The following is a 23,460-nucleotide window of genomic DNA, read 5'->3' as shown; positions in this document are numbered from 1 at the left end:
TAGTGGCGGAGCGCCCCTGATGAGATACATCAGTTATCTTTTCAGCTTTATCACTGATATGTTGTGTTAAGTTCTCCTCTCAGAATATAAAGGTTTGTCAGTTGACAGCAATAATGATTTCATGCAATTTACTGGGAAAGTACAATTTCATCTGCATCCCCTCCCTGAATTCTTTAGTCTCTGCCATGCTCTTTATTGTTACAATTTGCAATAAAGATGAATTTACATAAACTTAGAATTATCATGACTATGCTTTGTACCATAGTCTTAAATGTCAGTTTATCATAGCTTTGAATTTATTTTTTTTTAAAGATTTTATTTATTTATTTGACAGAGAGAGACACAGCGAGAGAGGGAACACAAGCAGGGGGAGTGGGAGAGGGAGAAGCAGGCTTCCCTCAGAGCAGGGAGCCCGATGCGGGGCTCGATCCCAGGACCCTGGGATCATGACCTGAGCCGAAGGCAGACGCTTAATGACTGAGCCACCCAGGCACCCCCATAGCTTTGAACTTAATGAAAACACAGAAATAGCCATATTTTGGAGAGACTGATGAAGAAAAATGGCTTCTTAAGAGTTATAATAACTAAAATAAACTGTTGAAAGAGTTTTGTCTATTTTAATAAGACTGATGTCATTTTAGTGTAAGGACATGACAATTTTGGAGCAGAGTTCATAAAAATATTCATCACTGAAATTATTGAAAGTAACATTATGTTTTCAACTATAAGTGTTTTTCAGGGATTAACTACCTTTGTAAGGTGGGAGTCGACATATAAGAAAACAAGTAAATTCAATAACTAATGAGCTAAGCTCTAAATTCAGGAATGAAAAAAAATTTAAAAATACACACCAATAAAGTAGGAGTAGCTAAATAATAAAGAGAAGAAAGTGATAAACTAGAAACCAATCAAAATCCAATTCTTTGAAAAAGTATAAAATAGATAAACTTCTGAGAATGTTGGTCAAGGTAAAGAAAAACAAAAATAACAGTATTAGGAATAAAAAGGTAGAATAATAAATGCAGATAAAGTAGGTATTTTTAAATAGAAAATAACTTCCTTCCCATAAATGTAAAAACTCAAATGAAATGATGATTTTCCAGAAAAATAAAAACACAAGTACTAAAACTGACTGAAGAAGAAATAGATACGCCAAATAGAACTGTAAACTTTAAAAAGCAATTGAATCACTGATGAAAATCTATCCACATACAAATCAACAAATTCACTTGGTTTTACAGGTGAGTTTTTACAACCCTACAAGGAACAAACACATTTATACAAAAAGTCCTTTGTATAATTTTAGGGCTTCATAATATGTGAAAGAATTCTGTAAAAAAATAAAAAAGTATCCCCTTAATGATAATTACTGTCATTGTGGAAGTTGATACAGAGAGTAACATTTTTGGTGAAAAATTACCTGTTATTCTTTTAAAAGATAAGAAAATATTTCTCTGTTAGAGTGATAAAATTCTAGAAGACACCTAAAATGATCTTTATAAAGAATATAAGAAAGCTATTGCAGCCATCCTTCATCCTTTGTTTAGCCCAAAGGGAAAAGATGGAAACTTAGAGACAAAAAGGATCAAAACTCTTCTTTTAGCTTAAGAACAAACACATGCCATGAGGAAGACTTAGCTTCAGAAGTGTGTTCAAAGTGAGATGTGATTCACAAACAGGTGAAGATCATGTGCTTCATCCCCTGACCAACCAGCTGCTGTATATGCTTCAAGAACACCAAATACAACAAAGAGAAACAGATCAAGGGCAAGGGTAGGTTTTTCTAAGAGATCGAGATCTCAGGTAATACAGATAGATATCAACGGAAGAAACTATCTGGTTTCGGGCGCCTGGGTGGCTCAGTTGGTTAAGCGACTGCCTTCGGCTCAGGTCATGATCCTGGAGTCCCGGGATCGAGTCCTGCATCGGGCTCCCTGCTCTGCAGGGAGTCTGCTCCTCCCTCTGACCCTCCCCCCTCTCATGTGCTCTCTCTCTCATTCTCTCTCTCTCAAATAAATAAATAAAATCTTTAAAAAAAAAAAAGAAACTATCTGGTTTCATATTTCAAATCAGGACAGACTGGAGCCCAGAGGAGAAACCTTCACGGACCAAATTGCTTTGCCTTTTCCTTAAAACAATACTACAAACAAGTTATTTAATGTCAAGACAACAGGGTGGAAGACAGTGGAAAATTCTGCATCCTAACCCCAAGTTTAAGGGTAAAGGAAATGAAAAGGTCAGGATGCATGGTGACACCTGGAAGAGGCAAACAGGCCAGCTCAAGACTACAAGATAAGTGAGGGGACATCTGGGAAACCACTGAGGACAAAGAAGGGAGTTCTGTTGCTTTAAAGAGTAGAGACCCAGTGCTCTGTTCCTGGACTTCAAAGAGAGGTAGAACACATGCCCAAGTTCACCCAGTTTAGGGCAAAGCCCACTGATCCACTTCATGGGCAAGGAAAGCAGAGAAGACCATCTTAGAACACTCCAGGAAATTTTTCTCTTCTTAATTCTTTGGCTACCTATTATTCTAAGCTACAGAACTCCATCCCTGTGTATAGGATTTACCAAGCAAGGTGTGCATTTATAGCTGTTAAAAAAATCAACAGTTATTCAAAATATAAGCATTCAAAATAAAGAACAATACAACTTCACCTCTGTAAGGATCTAAGTGAAAAACAAATTGGGAAATGTTTCTTGCCAAAATTTTAAAAACTATTCAAAGTTGTACTAAATTCTATGTTCTTTTATTTATTTAACCTACTTTACATATGCACTGACATCATCATCATGACTATAGAACGTTCTTTTTAACCAAATAATTCAGAAATTGAGTTTCCCTGATAATCAGGTAAAAACAATGAAAAGTTGAATCATTCAACACTCTGCCAAAAATGCACTTGCGCACTTCTTACTGCAATATTTCTAAGATTATATTGTGCTGCAATCTAGCAAACTATGCTGAATTCACCATCCGGCATGATTGAAACCTCCTACAGATGTGATTAGGAGCCTCCATTCGGGGCAACCTGTTATCTTTGTTTAGATTAATCACTAGCAATATGTCTCCATGTTCTCTGCAGCAGGTTAAGTTCAGGTACACTGGGTTCACGGCATAAAAGTGCCCCAAATAGAAACCGTGGCATTTCGCATGAGTTAACACATCTGTTATCTCATCACCTCAAGTCCCCTGCACAGCTCAATTCATCATCCTGCCCCAAGTATGAGCAAATTAAGTCATCTAAGTCACCCCCAAATAACAGTTTTTCCAGTGCAAAAGTTAAAATAGAATTTGAATGACTAGATACTGCTGAATGGGCTGGAAGGGCATCCCTCAATACAAGGACAGTCTTCCCCAAAGCCCACAGAAAGTTTAGGGCCTGGGGGAGACGATGGGGGGTATCTGGGCATTTCCAGGCTTGTCTAAGGACAGACAGAGCTGCAACAGGAGGACAGGGTTGAACTATATACAGGAAGAACCTAGGAAAGACCCCAAGGACTAGCTTTTAGGACCCTAAAACTGCACTTTCTGCTCTCGGAACTATACCCTTCACCCCACCCATGGCAGTCTCTACTCAGGTCTCTCTCTGCTCAGACCCTTCTGGTTGGGAGACATGAACATCTGTCTGTATTTTCATCTCTGTGCCACCCCAGATGCAGAAGAGAAAGAGGAGATAGTAGCCAGTGAAGTTGAGAACTGGGGGGAAGGGGGGGAAGGCCTGAAAGACTGGGAGAACAGCAAGTGCCAGGGGATAGAAATACATCTGGATTAAAAAAAAAAAAAAAAAAGTACTGCCCATGGGCAGATCAATACACCTATGACCTCAGACAAGCATTTTAATAAAATGCCACACAATTAACAGAGTAAGGCCCAACAAGATGAATGGATCATGATGGAAAAAGAACAAGTATGAAAAAGCAACCCAGGCAAATAAGAGCACTTGGAAAAGGCTGAGCCTAAAACAGAAACAGAGAAAGGCAGGAGGTAGCCCAGTCCAGTGGAAAAGGAGACACAGTACCGGAGAACCGAGTGAGGATACTGTGACTCCTTTTCCACTCCTACTAATGATGACAGTATTCAGCACTCATTCCATGCCCAGGATTTTCTAAGAATGTTAAACATAGGTAGTCTCATTTAATCCTCCTGAGAAAACAAGCCTCCAGGATAGCCACGAAGATGAGACATCAGACAGACCTGGGTGGAATTCTGGCTCCCCACCCACCAGCAAGGTAACCTCCCCACTTCTGCTTCGCCGTATAGGAAACGGGGTAATCATACCTACCCAGGATGGTTGTGAAAATTAGAGATAATGAACTTAAGTGCCTACCAGCGGCTGTTATTAGTGTAATTAATTAGATTAAAATAATCAGGAGTGAAGAACAAAACAAAATGTTGTAATTGAATAGAAATGGCAACCAAGAAGCAGTAATGGAAACAGGGCACAAAAGCAGCAGGCCAGTGATGGAGGCTGGGAGAGAGAGTGAGTCAACAGAGCCTGCATTTGGCTCCGCACTTGGTGTGTCTGTGAGCAACTCATGTCAACTCTCTGGAATTTCAGTTTCCACCTCTACCCAGTGTGTGTGTGTGTGGGGGGGGGGTATTAATATCTGTCCTTCCCACATGGCAGGGTTGTTGTGAGGACCGTGTGAGGAGATAGCACCTGAGTTTATTATTACGGGCAATGAATTTATGCAAATGCACATACCTACTGGATAGATAGGGAAATCCATTTCCTCTGCTTCCATTTCTCAGGTGGAATTAAAACACGCAACTAGTACAACCATGTCAAAGCCAGGCAATCGCAGACTGCGAAGTCATTAAACAGCATGTGCCCCCTTTTGTCATCATTAATAGAATCTAATTAATTTAATCTGACATCAGGCTCACCTACCCCAACTTCCACCCTCATAGAAACCCATCTCTTCGGACTGCTTTGTGTTTGCCCTCAATTTATGTCTCTATTTATGCCTGTCTGGAACGTTGTTCCCTTTCATCTCCAACTGACCATATCCTGGTCTTCCTTGAAAACCCCATTTAAATGCTTCCTTTGCATGAGGAAGTGATTTCTGCCTCCCTGCCCTGCCATATTATCTTTTCGGAGTTTGTCACACTACTTAGCACTTTCCTGTATTAACGGTCACTGGTGTGTGTGGCACCTCTCCCACCAATCAATAAGCTGGAGGCTGACAGGCAAGGCGTCTTCATCCTTTATGAAGACCTGCCTCATCATACAGCACGGGATCCTTCCCAGGACAAATGTTGAAGACGTATGCAATAATGCAAACATTCTTTTGACCTAATAACTTCTTTGAATCTTTACAACAACAGTAGTTGACATATTTCAAAATAAAAAAAAGTACTTAAAATATAAAGTAAAAATAACGTAAAGCCCCCATGATCACAACAAAAGTTTATATGGGGGGGGGGGGGGCGATGGGGAATGAAGGTGAGAAAATACATCCTGAGCTTCGGCTTTCCAAATGAGAGTTAAAGATAGAGTTTGAAAAGTGGGTTAATGATCTTTACATACGCATCTCACTTCACTAGGCTCAGTCGCCTAAGAAAAAGCTTCCTGGAGAGTGACAGCCTCAGCCCAAAGGAGGGAGGAGACAGGGTGTTCCTGTCCCAGCTGCAAGCGCTCAGTTGTCCCTGGTCCCCTCCCACGCACTTCATTAGTCAGGTGCATGGCAGGGTCTGTGTCTTGGCCAAGGCGCCTGCTCTCCTCGGAGCATCTAGGGCTTTAACCGTTTTAGCCTCTGTGCTAGCCTGCGCCTCTCTCCCCATGACAGATAGGAATAAACCTCAGCCCACTCGCCTCCTCCCTCAGTAAACAGGTCTCTGCTTTGGCAGAGGGCTGTACCACTTGGCGTCTGAGGTAAAAGTAAGCAGCACGTCAGTGACTTCGTCTGGGCTAATAGTTTGGGGCTATTTCAAGGCCAATGTCCACTTAAGAACCAAAGCATGAAAATGCTCCTCCCCGGGTCCCTTTCGACTCAGATGCCCACCCGCGCTTCCCCACCCGATCGCCCTCACCCCAGCTGCTGGGTCCAGCTCGCTCACCTATCTTAGCCAGGGAGGCCAGCAGGATCCACAGGGTGATCTCGAAGGGGATCTGCACGTGGGGGTAATCCAGGGTGAACACTGGCAGGCGACTCTCCTCGAACGGCGTCGTTCCGGGAGCCACCACGCTCGCGGGGCTGGGCGGGCTGGAGCTGGCGCCCATGGCCCTCGACGCGTCCAGCAGGGTCTCAGCCAGGGTGCCCGCCGGCCCGGCCACCTGCAGGAGCAGCAGCAGCAGCAGCGGCGGCGGCGCCCGCAGGCTCCGCCCGGTGCCCGCGAGTTCCATGGGGTCGACTCCCCGCGCCGCCTGCGAGCCCCGCGCTCGGCCCTCCGTGCGCTCAGCGCATCGCTCCCGGGCAGCGCCGCCCGCTCGGCCGCGCACAGTGCGGAGCGGAGATCCGCCGCCCGCCGCCCGCCGCGGGGCCGGGTCTCTGCAGCCGACGGCTCGGTCCCCGCTGCGAACGGGCACACCGCCTGGCCGGGCGCGCACCCTCAGCCGCCCTCCGCCGCCGACAGCCGGCCCATGCCCCGTGCGCCACTGGCGGGCCGCAGCCGCAGGCCCTGCCCCGGGCGGCCCGCGGGCGGGGGCGGGGGCGGGGCGGGCGCGGCGCCCGGGCCGCGGGGCGGGAGGACGCGAACACCGGGCCGACGCGCCGCGCACCTGCCCGAGCCCGCGGGCGACGCGGGGCCGCGCTCCCCTCTCGCCAGCGCCGCGCGCCCAGACCCCCCACCCCCGGAACCAGCCAGCTCTGGGCGGAATCGCGCAAGGTGGCCGGAGCTGTCCCCGCCCCGGAGGCAGCGTCGGGCGTCCCTCCAGCGAAGGGGCCGGCGCGACCCACGCGTCGCGCCCTTTCCCCCGCAGGCTCCTACGAGGGGACGCGGGGTGTGTTGGGCACGCGGGGAGGCGCCGCCGGCTTGGGGTCGGGAAGGGAAGCTGGGCCCCGCGGGGGTGGGGGAGCTACCGGCCGGGCCCGGGAGCTGCGGAGGCCGGGACACACTGTGGAGCTCTGTGGAGGGTACAGAAACTTGAGAAAAGCCTCGTTTTGTTCCCCTTCTTGGGGTTATCAAATCGCGTACTGTACGGGGCATTGTGTCTGCGTGCTGAAACTGCCCGTGCGGGACTCAGTGTTCCCACGCTCCCACGGAATCCTTTCCTCTCTCCCTCCACCTTGTCCTGGTCTCGCTCCCTGTACCCCCGTCGCTTCCCCTTTTTTCTCCCTGCCCCCGGTCACGAAAAAGAAAAACATCTCTCTCTGTTTTTCAGGCTTAGAGGTGCACACGTCCGAGAGCAACAGAAATATAATTATTTCGTCAAAAGCCAGTGATTTGCCTAGCTCAGATTGACTTGCTCCGCTAATTACAGGACGGGTTGTGGTAAGGAAAGGAAAGGGAGCGCGAATCTCCTTCTGGATCTGAAAGGGCTTCCAGCGCCAACAGCTCCCCCCACCCCACCCCCGCATTCGGAGCGCAGCCTTCTTACAAGGGAGTCTTACACTTCACTGGTTGCAGTCTTTGTTGGCCCAACATCTTTATCACCAGAAAATGAACGTAAAAGCAGACTAGTCGTCACTCAAATAATTGAAACAATTTTCCCTTCTATATTTAGGAAATAAAATCCTTCTCTTCTTTCAAGTTTTTTGACTGTCAAAACATGACTGCTACTATTAAGCACTCGAGTTTCAAAATTTCAAACAAATTTCTTTTTTCAAAGTTCTGACGTAGGAAATCCATGAGATGTCAGTAGAGGACACAAGAAAAAGAAAAAAAAAAAAGAAAGAAAGGAAAAAAAAACACTTTTCCACCTGAATAGGTGCATATAAGAAACAGTCATCTTCAAACTTTGAATGTAATGCAGGGACAAGTCCAGAATAAAATGAAAGGATTCTAGGAAGAGACAGAGTACTTCAGTCAATATTTTATAAAGCATTAGATTTCAAAATAAAACAAAACTGAATCTATGGATGTCCTATCTTCTTAAAAAGAATCATTGAGCTGTCCAAAAATCTGCTTCCCTACCTAAATTCACGGGAAATCGTCATTTAAAGGTATGTGCTTCGTATTCCCCTGAAGGAGCAGCAAATAATAACTTTATAAAATTGTGTAGCTCTACATAGGAAGTTCCATGCAAGGCACTTTATCTGTATTTTTGGTCAATTATCACAAAGCCCCAAAGAGAAACATTCTTGTACCCATTTTTTCAGCGAAGAGTTGTAGATGCAGAGATGTTTAAAAACAAACAAGCAAACAGATGTGTCCAAGTTTACAAGTCAAATAAGAGTGTAGAAGGAATTTAAATCAGCTTATCCATGCTGACACTGGTTTCAGCCCACCCTCTGGTTGGGGACCAGTTTCCCATAAATAGCAGGCTATTTTCTCAAATACTTTTAAATATAACAGTGGAGGATAATTTAGAGATTGTCCCAAAAAATGCCATAGCAGAATAAAGTTTTATTTGCAGTAAGCAAATCAGGCCAGTTCTACAAGTTTGGTGAAATAATAATAGGGCAAGGGCACATTCGGACAATAATTTCTAGGAGTTTGAGTCACATAATGCTTTTAAGAATTATTATGCATCAGGGGTGTCTGGGTGGCACAGTTGGGTGGGCATCTGACTCTTGGTTTCAGCTTGGGTGGTGATCTCAGAGTCATGAGGTTGAGCCCTGTATCAGGCTCAGTGCAGAGTCAGCTTTAGATTCTTGTTGTCCCGCCCCCTAAGTGTGCTTGCGCTCTCTCTCTCTCTCTCTCTCCCCCTCCATCTCTGAAATAAATAAATCTTAAAAAATATATATTTTTAAAAGATTTTATTTATTTTTTGACAGAGAGACAGCAAGAGAGGGAACACAAGCACGGGGAGTGGGAGAGGGAGAAGCAGTCTTCCCACCGAGCAGGGAGCCCGATGCGGGGCTCGATCCCAGGACCCTGGGATCATGACCTGAGCTGAAGGCAGATGCTTAACCGACTGAGCCACCCAGGCACCCCTAAAAAAATGTTTATAAAAAGGAAGATTGTGCATCATAAACAAGAAGATGAATGACAAATCTACATTTCTGGGATCTTACTCCCCAGAATAACTGTAGAAATTATAGACTGTAGTATCACTTTACTTTTATAAATCTATATTATTGTAGTTAAAGATTAGCAACTTTTTCTTACATTTAGAAAAGTGTTCTTTTATATAAGTGGAAGATGAAGGACTTAGTTTTAAAAACAATCTTCTCATTTTTCCCCTAAAGCAAATAAGAAACAATTAAGCTACACCCCCATGTTGACGAGGACTTGGCTGAGCCATTTTTCAAAGGGCCCTATGACTAGGAGCTCACCCCCAGAAAGTGGTAACACCACCTATTACTGTACCCCTGAAATGACTGAAGACAAGATCATGGCTCTATAAGGTTAAAATCCTTCAGTGACTTTTCAGTGCCATTTGGAAAGATTAAAAATCCTACAGTGACTTAACCTGATTTGACCTCTCCCTTTCACTCCACTACCTTACTCCCCCCACCCCCACTACCAATGCTTTATGAACTCTGACCAAAATTCCAGGCTTCCTTTTGCCTCAGGACCTTTGCACATTCTGTTCTTTCTCCTCTCTGCCCTTCACCTTGTTAATTCCACCTAGGTAATTGACTCAAGGGTGTCTTACCTGACACCTGCCTTCCTGTTTTATGCCCTCTGATATCTGTCCGTACTTTTCGATCTTAGCATTTAATCATTTTACTTTTCCCCCACTAGACTGAAAGCTCTGTGAAGGTAAGGACGATTGATTTGATTCACTTGTTTACCCTTAGTTCCTAGCACAGTGCCTAGAATACCACTTAGTATGTATTGTATGGATGTCAGCTCTCCTGCCTTAGGGATATGGGCCGCAGGCCTTTCCCATGGTTGAATCAGTGGCAGGACGGACATGAATAGTTCCACATGAAATGTTTCCCCCCAACGATCCCTGGTTCATATTTTATGATCTCACATCTCCTTTTTTTCTTTCTACCCAAATGCTTTGAAAATCCAATCACATGACAGGATTTCTAAATATGTTCATACGTTATAATTACCTGATTTGAGACTGACCTTCACATAGTAGCACAGATCTGCTTACTGGGATCTTATGAACCCTCTCAGAGAAACTGGCGAATCTTTTTTCTCTGCCCTCTGATCTGAAGCGGTCTCTTGGAATATTAGTGTATGTAATGGAATAACGCCTGCATCATGCAGTCACCAAGCTGGCCAGTACCTCTGGCATCACTAACACTCACAAAGGACTTTGGAATTTAGCTTAAGAGAAAGTGCACCTTAAAAAAATAAAAATGTAAGCTCTGCCCAGAAGATCAGGATCATCGCCTCGCACAGGGCTGTTCTTCAGTCTCCGCCTCCTGCCCTGGAAACTCTGGAGATCTGGGATTTAACTTGGTGGCTTGCCACACAGAACTTGGAGCTTCGCGGGGTTCTTAAGTGTTGGGCCCCCCAGGAACTTCTGTGAAGGAGCAGGCTGGGATTCCCATACCCTAGCAGACAACTCCAGGAGGTTGTGTATCACCCCGATTTTTCAGAGGTAGAGGGGAGGCTGACCAAGAAGAGAGGAGGTGATGTGTCCATAGGCGGCAGTAGCTCCCCTGCACCACACCGTGGCGCCCGTCCCCTCCCCACCTGCAGCAGCTCCTGGGGATCCAGTCCGCTGTGCGTGCTTGCTCCAGAGGGGGAGCAGCGAAGGGCTCCACTGGGAGGTACTACAGAGTCCCTCGTACTAGAAAAGACTTAGAACTGACAGTTCGCACTATTTGTTTTCTACATATTTTTTTTTAAAGATCTTATTTATTTATTTGACAGAGAGAGACACAGCCAGAGAGGGAACACAAGCAGGGGGAGTGGGAGAGGGAGAAGCAGGCTCCCCGTGAGCAGGGAGCCTGATGCGGGGCTTGATCCCAGGACCCTGGGATCATGACCTGAGCTTAAGGCAGATTCCTTAACGACTGAGCCACCCAGGCGCCCCTATTTTCTATATATTTTTATAATATTCATATTTTAACTTCTCCTTTGCAATCTGCATTGTACAACTACTGACCCTTAATTTTGTAGTGGTATTTCAAGTCAAAATCTTTGCCTTTAAAAAGTCAGCACTCATAGTATCGTCTTGATAATTATTATATATGAAAGTCTTAAAGTCTAAACTAGTTTCGTTTTTGTTTTGTTTTTAAAGACGGTCCTCAGCAAAAATCTGGAGCCATCCTTTCAAAGAGCTACACTAACAAGGATCACGCAGTGGTGTGAATGTTTTATTATGTGCATGGAATTAAATGCTTTTCTCTCTTTTTAGCCAGAGATACTTGTTTCATTTCAGGGGAGAAATGTTTTGCTATCTGAAAAGCTACTTTCTGCAAAGTGAAGGTTAATAAACAAGAGTGGTACTTTTAATATTGGAATCTCCTGGTGTATTTAAAAATAAGATTCTGTCTCCAGATATTCAACCACTAAGCTCTTCAGAGCCTCAGTTTTCCTGTGTGAAAGAAAAGACTTGTAATAATGAACTTCATGTTTCTTTCTAAAAGGCTTAAATAAAATCTAGGATTTGAATCCCACATATTTCTGTAAGAGAGATACACACCTACATCTTGTGTCACCCTCCTCAGGCCCTGTGTCGTCAGGTGTGGATGAGAGGCTCCCTCTCCTCTAAGCTCTGTTGTGTTATGTCTCAATTCTGATACGCAGTGCTCTTAGAAAGCAAAAAGACAACCTCCCGGGAACTTCTGAATAGTATCCCATTATTACACATAAGGCACACCCATTCACCAATTCAACAAATATTTATGAAGTGAGCCTGTGCGGTTGCTAAACACCTGCTACTAAAAGTCTCTTTGTACCTTTGGGGGCCCAATAAATAAGAGAACTTCAGGGGATTGTAGGGGAGGGAAAATCATTTTCCTTCTACCCTTCTCAGTTTTTAGCTGAGACCCCTATAATAAAAGGTTAACATGAGAAAAACAGAAGCTTATTAACATGTGTGCTTCATGCAAACATGGGAGCTATCCAGGGAAAAATGAGGATCTCTCCAGGGTGGCGTAGAATTCAGGATGAACTACCGTCTTTGTAGGAAAGGGTGCGGGGGGAGGATTGTTAAGAAAGATGAATGGGGGGTGCCTGGGTGGCTCAGTCGTTAAGCGGCTGCCTTCGGCTCAGGTCATGATCCCAGGATCCTGGGATCGAGCCCCGCATCGGGCTCCCTGCTCAGCAGAGAGCCTGCTTCTCCCTCTCCCTCTGTCTGCTGCGCTGCCTCCTTGTGCTCTCTATCTCTGTTAAATAAATAAAAAAAGAAAAAAGAAAGAAAGAAAGAAAGATGAATGGACCCTTAGAATAATAGATGGGAGATGAGAGTTCGTGACACAGTTTGTCTGGTGTCAACTTCTAGTCTCCTTTTCCATGACAAGTCAATCTTTCCTGGTTGATGAAACTCCTGGGAAGATGTACAACAGCCGACTTCCTTTTGGAGAATCTGTCTTTAGGCAGATAAAGGGAGTTCGAAGAAAGCCTCTCCCTGCATCTGCTGTTTTTCAAACATCCACAGCTCAAAATAATCAATATACCCAAGTGGCATATTTGGGGGTAGCATATTCATTCTGCTACTCTTCAGGATCATGGCAAAAATGCTTCTAGAAATGGTTGGAAATGAGGAATACCCTTGCAAATGTATATTTTCATTAGTATTCTAGAATGTAATCAACAGCTTACCATACCGGAAATAGAAATCTGACCAAACCCAAACCTGGAAATAAAGGAAGCAGAGTATAAATCACAAATCTTCACCCAACTGTCTTCATCCACTTCCTACGGCTCTTTGATCTGAAGTAATTCCTTAAAGCTTTTTGAGTTTTAATTTGTCTCTCCAAAGGTCACTGTAAAGGCATGCTTGTGCAGATCTTATTTATTAAGGGTTTGTGCTGAGAAAATCTCATCAGCTGCATCCAATGTGAACTCTGGCCCAGACTGTTCAGAGCACTGTTTCTCTGGATTCCCAGTGCTTCCGCAAGGCAAAACCAAGTGTGTATGCCTCTGAATCTCCATTCTCCCTTCTACAGTTCTCTTTATCAGCCTTTAGAACTTGAAAACATCTTAAGGAGACAACATTAGTTTAAAATTGAATGTGTGCTACGTTATGCCCTGCCTATCTTTGACCTATGTTTTATTCATCCATCCATTCATTTGTACAACCAAACCTCAAGTATTTAACTGAGACTCTACTATGTGGTAAGCATTCATTGCAGCAGGAAATAGAGATAGACCATATGATGCTTGTCCTTGAGAACTATAGTTCTCATGATAGAATCAATGGACGATCCATAGCTAACATTTACTGATCACATGCCTTGAGACAGGCTCTTTCTCAAAGACAGTATCTATCATCTTATTAAATACTCTTGACACCTTAAATTTATAGATATTATTAGTAGAACCTATCTCACAAATGAGGAAACTATAGATAGAAGAGTTATGTAACTTGCCCAAGGTCACCCAGCTAGTGAAGTTTTAAATATAGATAATTTGACCCTAGAGGCTATACTAGACACTGTGCTACAGAACAGTGATGATGGTGATAATGGTGGTGTTGATTGTAATGGTGATGATGGTGGTGGTGATCGTGGTGAGGATGATGGTGATGATCATGGTGGATGGTGGTGATGATCATGATGGATGGTGGTGATGATGATCATGATGAGGGTGATGAGGGTGATGAAGGACAGTGATGATGATGATAGTGGTGATGATGGTGAGGTTAATTATGATGTCAACATGAATGTAGAGCTTTCAGCATGTTTTTTTTTACTTACTGGTACCCAACCATCCTATGTTGAGTATTATCTCCCATCCCCGTTTAGACATAGGAAATGTGAGGCTCCACAAAATTTTTAAAAAGTTGATCAAAAGCTATTCATCCTCTAAGTGACAGAGCTGAAATGAGAACAGAAATTTCTTTCCACTCTTGTAGGCTGTGAATAAATAGCCATGAGAGTGCCTCAAATGGGATAGAAGCCACAAAAGAAACAAATATCAAAGGTTATGGAATTCAGAAGTGAGGATCCAGGAAGAAATAGGGGCCTTAGCACCGAGGGCTCTGGAGGCCCTGACAAGGACATTGACATTTACACTAAGATGGGAAATCTTTGAAAAGTTTGAACAGAAATAAATGAGACGATCTGACTTTTGTTTTAATGGGATTCCTCCAGTTCTTGCCTTGAGAATGGAGTTTAGGAGAGCAAGGACAAAAGCAGAGATGCAAGTTAGGAAGAGACGATGCTAGTTTGCGTCCGCATAGGGACAGTAGCGATGGGAAGAAGTGGTTGGATTCTGAATATATTTGAATTATGGATGTATTTTGAAGGTAGAATGAACACTATTACCTGAAAGATCAGACTTGGAGGGTAGGAGAAAAAGAAGAATCTAGGTTAACTGTAAGCTATCTTCTCTGAGCCACTGGGAAAATGGAGTTGCCTTAAAAAAGTTCTGGGTTTTGGGTGCCTGGGTGGCTCAGTCCGTTAAGCGTCTGCCTTTGGCTCAGGTCATGATCCCAGGGTCCTGGGATGGGGCCCCGCATTGGGCTCCCTACTTAGCAGGGAGTCTGCTTCTCCCTCTCCCTCTGCCCACCCCCCACTCATGCTTCCTTTCTCACTCTGCTCTCTTTCTCTCTCAAATAAATAAATAAAATCTTTTAAAAAAGGAAAAAAAAAGAATTCTGGGTTTTCTGTTTTTTGTTTCTTTGTTTGTTTGTTTTAACACAGACAAGGAAGGTTGTGGAGGAGCTGGTTTAGAGGGTGTTTATCAGGAACTTTGGAAATGGTAAGCTTAGGGTGCCTATCAGACCTCCAAGTGGAAATGTCAAAAAAGGTTGAATATTCAGGTTTAGGATTTAGGGGAGAAGCTCAGAGTGGATATATTAATCTGTGAGTCATCAGCTAATAGATTGGTGTATTAATTAGGGCAATACTGTTGTTATTACAGAAAAACACAGCCCCTAGGTGACTGGAGCTGAAACTCAAACCCAAAACCTTACGCTTCAAATTCATAGAAATTTCTCATTTCATTGAAGTCCAATCCACAGTGGGGAATATGGAAATCTCAGGGGAAGGGTTCACACAGTCATTAAGGGACGTAGGCTGATCAAGACTTGCCAATTGGTACCATCACCCCACTGGTAGAGAGGAAAAAGAAATGATGGCCATGGGAAATTTTTGAGGAGTACAGATCACTTCATTGGCAAGAAATAGACCAGTGGTCATAATTAGATGTAAGAACTTAGAAATATAATCTCTGGCTAGGCAGTTTTTTTCCCAAGCCACAACAATCACTAAGGAAGGGGAGCACGAGTCTTTGCCAGTTAGCTGGGTACTGAGACTAGCTAAGGAGGGAGTGTAGAGGGAAAAAAGAAGAGAGGTCCAGGGACTGAGCCATGGGATGTGCTGACACTTGGAGGTTGTAGAGCTGAGGAAGAACCAGTAAACAAAGATTGGGAATCCACATTGAGAAAATAAGAGGAGACTCAGTTGAGCATGTCTCCTGGAAGCCAAATGAAGAGAGTATTTCAGGGACAGAAGCGTGAGTAAAAATATCTAATTCCATGATGGGTTGAGTAAGATGAGGATGAAGACAAGGCTTTTGATTTAGAAACATAGAGTTTTGGGGACGTGGGGAAGAACAATTTTTTTGTAAAGCACTACGTGTTAAATCCTGACAAGTTGAAGAAGGGAGTAGAGGAGAGGAATTGAAGACAGTGAGTCCCAACCTCTATTACAAGGATTTTACTGTATGGGGAAGAAAATAAATAGGACAATAGCCAGAGGGAAACAGGGGGTCAAAGAAGAAAAATTTGTAAAGGCTGGGGAACTAAGAGCCATATTTGCCTAGTGATGACCATGATCCCATGCAAAGGGGAAAAAATGACTTAGACGAGAAACAAACAAACAAAAAAATCGCTGAAGCACTGTCCAGTTAGATGAGAGGGATGGTATCCAGTGTGCAGGTGGAAGGACCCAGCTCGTCTGGGAGCAAGGCCAGTTTATCCACAGCAGCAGGAAAGAAGGGCGCAGACAGGTCAGTGAGCATTTGTGATGACAGCAGCTTAATGGGTTCTGACCTCAATGCTTTGATTCTTCATGAGAGTGAGGTTAGGGAGAGTGGCATTGGAGGTCAAAGGAGAAAATTAAAATAGAAAATATTCGTTCAAGGATATTGGAAGAGTGAATGACTAGGCATATAAATTATAAATTCCAAATAGAATTAGAGTTCACTTGAGGTTTATAACCAGGAATATAAAAAGGGACCAATTAGTTGGACTGTGTGTTTCTGGATCCACATTCGCTTGCACAGGTGCAAGCATTCGGTGGGCAGAGATCAAATTAACCTATACTGAGGTTTCACCAGGCATGTAGGAAGGAGTGAGGGGCTTGAGAGCATATGCAAGGGAGTGGTACAATGGCACTAGTAAAATGGCATTTAAGTCAGGTAGGACCAAGGGACCACAGGTGCCAGTGAAGGTAAGGATTGATACACTTGGAGTATTTGAAGGAGTGAACCGGAAAGATATGAAGGAGCACTAGAGAGTGGAATGTTTAATATTTGAATTTATTAATGAATTTATTTTCATGAAGACTTTCATTTATGGAAAAGGGGCTGCAAAAGGTTAAAGTACTTTGTGAAATGTGTTCAGACATTGATTTGTTCATTCAACAAATGATTATTCAACTGAATTCTTTTAGACTTTGTGACAGACTCTCATCATTGTACAACATGAAGTATTTTAACTAATGAAGCTCATTATCTCATGGGTTGGCACAAATCATACATGGTATTTCAAGCTTAAAGACTGTTCAGATTCTAGAAGCAAATGAACAGCCCATAAGATACTGGCTTTATAGACTTAAGTTTATATACCAATATAGATCACAATTTATTTTTGCACAGGGACACGGCCTGGGATTTCTTCAGAATTCTGTACTTGAGTAAAATGGGTTATTTTGTATTAAATAATAATTTATTCCCAATATGAGCATTGTAAGAACTATACAAATTTAAAGCAAGATTTAAATACCATAAAGTATTTCCAAATAATTTCCAATGCTTAATCTGAGCTAGAATTTCCCCAGGCTGTTAAAAAAATTGCCCTGATTTGCTCTAGGCACCTACTTTCTTCTGGGACATAGACATTACTTAGAGGTAGTTTTGTCAATTCTAGAATTCTGAGGAATATTATACATAAAAAAATCCTTACAGAAGACTTTATATAGCCCTTCATTAGCTGCTTACAAGATAGTCCATGGCTCTCTTCCCTGTATTCATTCATTCTCTGTCCCCATCCCTCCATGTGTGTGCCCCTCTCTAGGAACGTGAACTATTGAGCAGAGGCCATAGGGTTTGTCAGAATGGTAGTGCATAGTAAATGCTCAGCCAGGGGTTGAATGAGTGGAAAAAAAAAATCAGTGAATGGGGGGCGCCTGGGTGGTTCAGTCGTTAAGCACCTGCCTTCCACTCAGGTCATGATCCCAGGGTCCTGGGATCGAGCCCCACATCAGGCTGCCTGCTCACGGGGAGCCTCCTTCTCCCTCTCCCACATGTTCCCTCCCTGGCTGTGTCTCTCTCTGTCAAATAAATAATAAAATCTTTAAAAAAAATCAGTGAATGATCTTGATTTACTTTCTGGACATGCCCTACTTAATTCTTAGAGAATTCTTTTTCATTCTGTTTGTCATTCGGTCCAATGTTTGCTCCTTGCGCTTTCATCTAAACTCTCCCTCAGTCTTTACTACATGCTTTTCACATTCTTGTAAATTACACTGATAAAGAGCAAATGCAAGTCTAGCTTGCAACTGGCTTTTTCTACCCAGGAGTCCTGGGAGCGTCCTCCCAAATTGTAACATTGCACTGGTGGCTTCCTCCATGTGGAATGCCAAAGACAATTGACTAACTTGAAAAGAAATGAAAGGGTCAATTTATGTGACAGCCTCAATGAAAAGTACAAAGTAATTAGGTACAACAAATCGGGTGAATAGCCATGCCTTTGCCTCTCCGCACATGTCACTTGTTCCAAAGGAGTTATTACTGAGCTTCCTTCAAAAAATGAAACATTCTCGTTTTCTTTTTAAAGATTTATTTATTTATTTATTTATTTATTTATTTATTTATTTGAGAGAGAGAGCACGACCGCCGGAGTGGGGGAAGGGGCAGAGGGAGAAGTTGAGAGAGAATCTCAAGTGGACTTCCCACTGAGCCCAAAGCCCGGGAGGAGCTCCATCTCATGACCCTGAGATCATGACCTGAGCTGAAACCAAGAGTTCAACCGATGACTACACAGCCAGCCAGGTGCCCCAGAAAATGAAACAGTTTCAGCTCAAAATGTAACCCCTCCACTCCTAAAATGAAACTGATTGCACTCATCTCAAGTCCGCGGAAGTTCAGAACCATTCACCGCTGGTCTCCGAGGCTAGGACCACATCAGTAGCAGAGTAGGTCCTCACAGACCAAATGAGTCAAACTGTTGTATTTTAAAACTCAAATATACAAAAATTGGATGTCAAATTTATTATGACAATTGGAGACACAAAATGGATGAACCTGATAAATAGGAATGATAGAAACCAGGACCAAGACATTTCTTACCACCTCATGAAAGGGTCCCTTGTGTTCTTTCTTAGGAAGAAAATTGGAAATCAATGCAGAACCATACAGCATATCACTTCTAATTTGATTAATATACTACTTGCCTTTTCAATTTTTACATTTTTAGAAAACAGTATATATTTCCTGTTTATGCCACAACGTAAGAGAGAGAACATTTTTGCTCACTCTGGGTTTAGAGAATTGAGATATTTCCGATACATTGTTTGCAAAGATACTTGGCCTGGCTTCCACAGAACTTAATTTTATGAAAAATAATGTAATAGTTTTGAAGAGATAAGTATACCTTGGGCCAACTAACAGGTACATATAACAAAGTACACACTAAATAGTCTCCTGTATTAGAGAGGTGCCTGGGTGGCTCAGTCAGTTAAGCATCTGCCTTCGGCTCAGGTCATGATCCCCGGATCCTGGGATCAAGTCCCCAGTCGGGCTCCCCACTCAGCAGACACTCTGCTTCTCCCCCTGTCTCTACCCCTCCCCCTGCTTGTGTTCTCTCTCTGGAATAAATAAATAAAATCTTTAAAAAATAAATAAAATAGAAATAACGATGATAATGATAATAATAATAGTACTCTTATTGTATTGTAACAATGTGTGTTCAATAAAATAGACAAACAGACTAAAAACCCGCAAAGAGAGAGTCACTGATGAAGCGCAGTATAGCATCATCAACGTACATGACTCACACATGCACAAGCACTGGTCCTAAAAATGGAATTTTACGTTGCAGTTAGGTTTCCTAAGAATTCTATTGAGGAAGTAAAATTATCCTTCTATATTTATAGATATATATTTATATATATTATATTTATAGATATATTTATATAGATATATATTTATTCCCTTCTCTGGAATAATTGACCAAATACTAGACTGGGTTGTTTGTCAGTGCTTATTACTGTTAACATTGCTTTGATGTTTCCTCATAAATTTTATACCTATACTGATCATATTTCTATCTTGAGTTGCTCTTCCATTTTATAAGGTGGATATCTTTTCTATCCTAGAATTAGTTGAGAAAAAAGTGATATACATATACGAATTCATGAGTGGCAAAAAAAAAAACAAACCCAAAAACATAGTAACAGTGAATATGCATGATACTTACGAGGGTCCCTATGTGGGTACATTTTTACAGCTTCACAAACATCCATTTCTTTATTTTTTCATGTATGCAATTAGAGTGAATGGTGTCTACTTTAGAGAGCTGCTGTCACGATTGATTGCAAAAATGTATGGTTAAGCACCCAGTGCAAGTCTGCACAGAGTACACACTAAATATTAACTGTCCTTCCTACATAATCACTGGAAGTCCCTGGCAGCCTCAAGATTCTCTGTACTACATCATGTAATGCCTAATGACCATTGATATCGCTCAATAACACTCGGGTCTTATCTGAATCCCAAAGAATCCTAAAAATATATATTTAGACTTGGCATCACTTCACTTATGTAAAGTATGCCAATCTGAACTGGAGAAAATATAACTCCTCTACACATATAGTTAAGAAATGAAATTCTTTGCCTTCATGGACCCAAGGGACTTAAATTTTCAATGATTCAAAATTAACTTGTGATCTTACTTCTCTTTTTCTAATTACTTAGGCACTTATGAAAACAATCAGAAAGACAAAAATAATGGGGGTGAGGAGTGATTGGCTAAAGCACCAGTTTATACTGTGGACTCAACCCATCAATTTCCTTTGAATCTATAGGTACACTGGACATCCAGAATCACTAACGCCAACTGGGTATGCAAATAAGAAATCAGTTTCAGTTCTACTAGACTAAATTTCAGGCCTATCTAGGTTTAAATTCAGGCCTAGGCAGGTTTGAATTTTAGATTAAATTCACTCCTACTTGGATTCATCTCCAACTACTCAAAAACGTGGACACGGTTACCATGCTCAGGAGTGAATGGTTCAATTATCCAAAAACTCTGTGTAGTCCTTGAAGCCAAAGTTTAGTAGAAAGGCCTTCCAACAACAATTTAGTAGGAAAACACACAGTATGGCCACCAAAGCAGCTGCTTGTACAAAGTTACACTGGCCTGGACACGGTTTTCCCAGATGTTCGTGTTTAGTTGTTACATCACAGGTATGAGCCAGATGACCCAGGTTTAGAAACTGGAGCCAGAAGAATCACTGAAACCCAAAGGGTTCAGGTGCCTTTTTAGTAATACTTACAGTGGGGCATGACATCCCCACAGTGCTAAGTAGTAGAAGGAAACACGGAAGTGAAAGGTCCATGTGTCAGTTCTAAGGAATAGCATCTCCAATTTCCCAACTTCATGCGCACGCGCACACGGGCACACACACGCACGAACGCAATCTTTGCCATTCCGATGCCTGCATTTACAGAAGAGAATGAGGTTCTAACAAATGCACTGACTTAATTAAAAAAAATCAGTGCCATATCCAAGAAAAGAATTCTAACCTGACTTTTAGCTTCCTCTCTTCCCATTCAGCTTAATAATCCTGGTAGCTTGATGGTCCCATCAGGTTAATGTACCTTGAACGTTTCCCGGTATCTATCTGGGATTGACTAGGAAGTTTTCTTTATGAATGTCTGGCCTAAATAAAGATACCACATGAATAAAACATAATCACAGATGTTGCTGAGGCATAATGAGGTTCCATACTACTGGATTGCCATCATGAAATATTATATTTTTATTAAGGAGGGTGAGATTTAGGAGGAAAGAATTAGCTAAGGACAGAAGAGAAAGGGAAATGATTTTTCTGATCCCAAAGAATGCAGGCACAACCTGATCTACACTCCTATATGCAGAGAAGAAAGAATTATGAAAAGTTATTGTTGATCTGCCGTGAAAATACAGGCTCACTCAGAAGTTGAAATCAAATCTAGCTAAACCCAAGAAACTGTATTTTGTAACACATGCATGTGCACACTGCCCCCCCCCCACCCCCCCAGTTCAGCCATGGCCTGGGTTCTCAGCAGGGAAAGCCAGGAGGGCCTTTACTGACACCAGCACCTGCTGCCTTCCCTGCCTTATTGTCAAGACTCCGGCAACCTTGCCTGCCCTTCCTAGGGAAAACAGCTGCAGAAGGGAGGTTTCAGTGACGGAGAATAATGGCCTCCATGTGGTAAAGCGTAGTAAAAAAGGTCAGTTGTGATAAGAATCTCCATAGTTGTTGATAGGGAGGAAACAAAACCGGAAAAGAAATCTCAACCCAGTTTTTTTTCCCCTCCGTTCTCTATTTACTCACTTAATGATACCCTTATTATTCTCAGATTTCAGGTACCTGTCTATTGACAAGTGGAAAATTTTGTAATTATCTGGAAGAATGAAGTAAGGCAGTCACACTCCCATTCCTACATGACTCTCTACTTTTATTATGGTCCCTTTTATGAATTGTACTTGAGTGCATGATACACATTCGTAAAAACAAGTCTGTATGTTTATGTGTTTTGTCTTGCTCTTTGTATCTTTGCGAAAGAGAGTAGAGAAACCAAAATTATCCCTTAGGGTGGGCAGAGAGTGTGCTGCGTGCTTTTCATAGGTTTTTCTCCTGGTATGTCTCTATCTTCCTCCTCCTCCCCCTCCTCCTTTTTCCTTTTCTTCTTTTGTTTCGCTTCTTCCTCCTTCCTTGTCTTTCCTCCTCTCCCCCTTCCTTTTCCCTAATAGATCTTTCCTCTTACACACACAGGTACACACGTGTACATGTGCATACATATACATATACACCTCAGTTTGAAGCCATGTATAGAGAATTCAATAATGATCCGGTGACAACATTGCTATATCTAGCTCACTCTATCTATCTATTGTCTGTCTCTCTCTCTCTCTCTCTCCAGTGTGATAACTTTTCTGCATCTAAACAAGGAGGCGGGCTTCCTTTTCTTCATAATTCACTCCAAGTCTCCTCGGCTCCAGGTTTTTATTGCATTTCAGTGGTCAAGAAGTGTTCTCGGATTACTCTCAACTTCTTCCTATCATGAGCCTCACTTCCTATGGTCCTAGAGAGGTGATATTATAGGATTTTGGCTTATAACAGAGACAAAGAAAACCTGGAAATTAGCCATCAAAGGGGAAAAAAGGATAAGTCCATTTATCTAAAAGTAGTGGCCAAGCTGTGTTCACAAGAACACATTATTTGGCTTATATTTAAATCATTTTTAACAACTAATGTGGCTCACTGCCTGAGTCATAGTTATATTGTGAAGACAACAAAAACATATGAAATCCTTTGGCTCATTCACCTTGTGTATAGTCTACTCAAGGTAAGAGGTAGTTTACTCTTCAAAAATGCTTGTGGTGCAATCTAGCTTTCACTATTTAAGAACCAGTTCTTATAAACCTGTTTTTAAGACCTGTTGTTTACTTCACAGACATCATACAAAGTTGTAAAACCAGTTCCTCTATTAGGCTGTACCAAGAAGAGCCTACTTCTTGTCATTAGATTCTATGGTTGTCTCTGTTAAGTGGACCTACATTCTTCTAATAGTACCTGGGTTCCACCTTTTATAACTAAATTGCTCCTGTTGGGTTGATAAAGATGCTTTATCATAACTTATTAATTTATTTTATTTTATTTTTAAAAGATTTTATTTATTTATTTGAGACACCTAGTGAGCTAGAGAGAACATAATCAGGGTGAAGGGCAGGGGGAGAGGCAGGCTCCCTGCTGAGCAGGGAACCCAATGTGGGACTGGATCCCTGGACCCGGGGAGCATGACCTGAGCCGAAGGCAGACATTTAACTGGCTGAGCCACCCAGG

General features: G+C 42.6%; 1 protein-coding gene across 1 annotated transcript in view; it reads right to left on the bottom strand.

Annotated features, from left to right (window-relative positions):
• SLC9A2 (solute carrier family 9 member A2) overlaps positions 1 to 6,347 on the bottom strand; it is a 95,155-nt gene extending 88,808 nt beyond the window's left edge. The window contains exon 1 of the mRNA XM_032419808.1: positions 6,062 to 6,347. Within this exon, the coding sequence (XP_032275699.1) occupies positions 6,062 to 6,347 (286 nt within the window). The remainder of the gene's footprint in view (positions 1 to 6,061) is intronic.
• Positions 6,348 to 23,460: the final 17,113 nt, after the last annotated feature.

Source organism: Phoca vitulina, unplaced genomic scaffold, assembly GCF_004348235.1.
Source record: "Phoca vitulina isolate PV1807 unplaced genomic scaffold, GSC_HSeal_1.0 scaffold22, whole genome shotgun sequence".
NCBI lineage: Eukaryota > Metazoa > Chordata > Mammalia > Carnivora > Phocidae > Phoca > Phoca vitulina.
The sequence above is the reverse complement of the archived record's forward strand: the minus strand, read 5'-3'. Positions and strand labels throughout refer to the sequence as shown.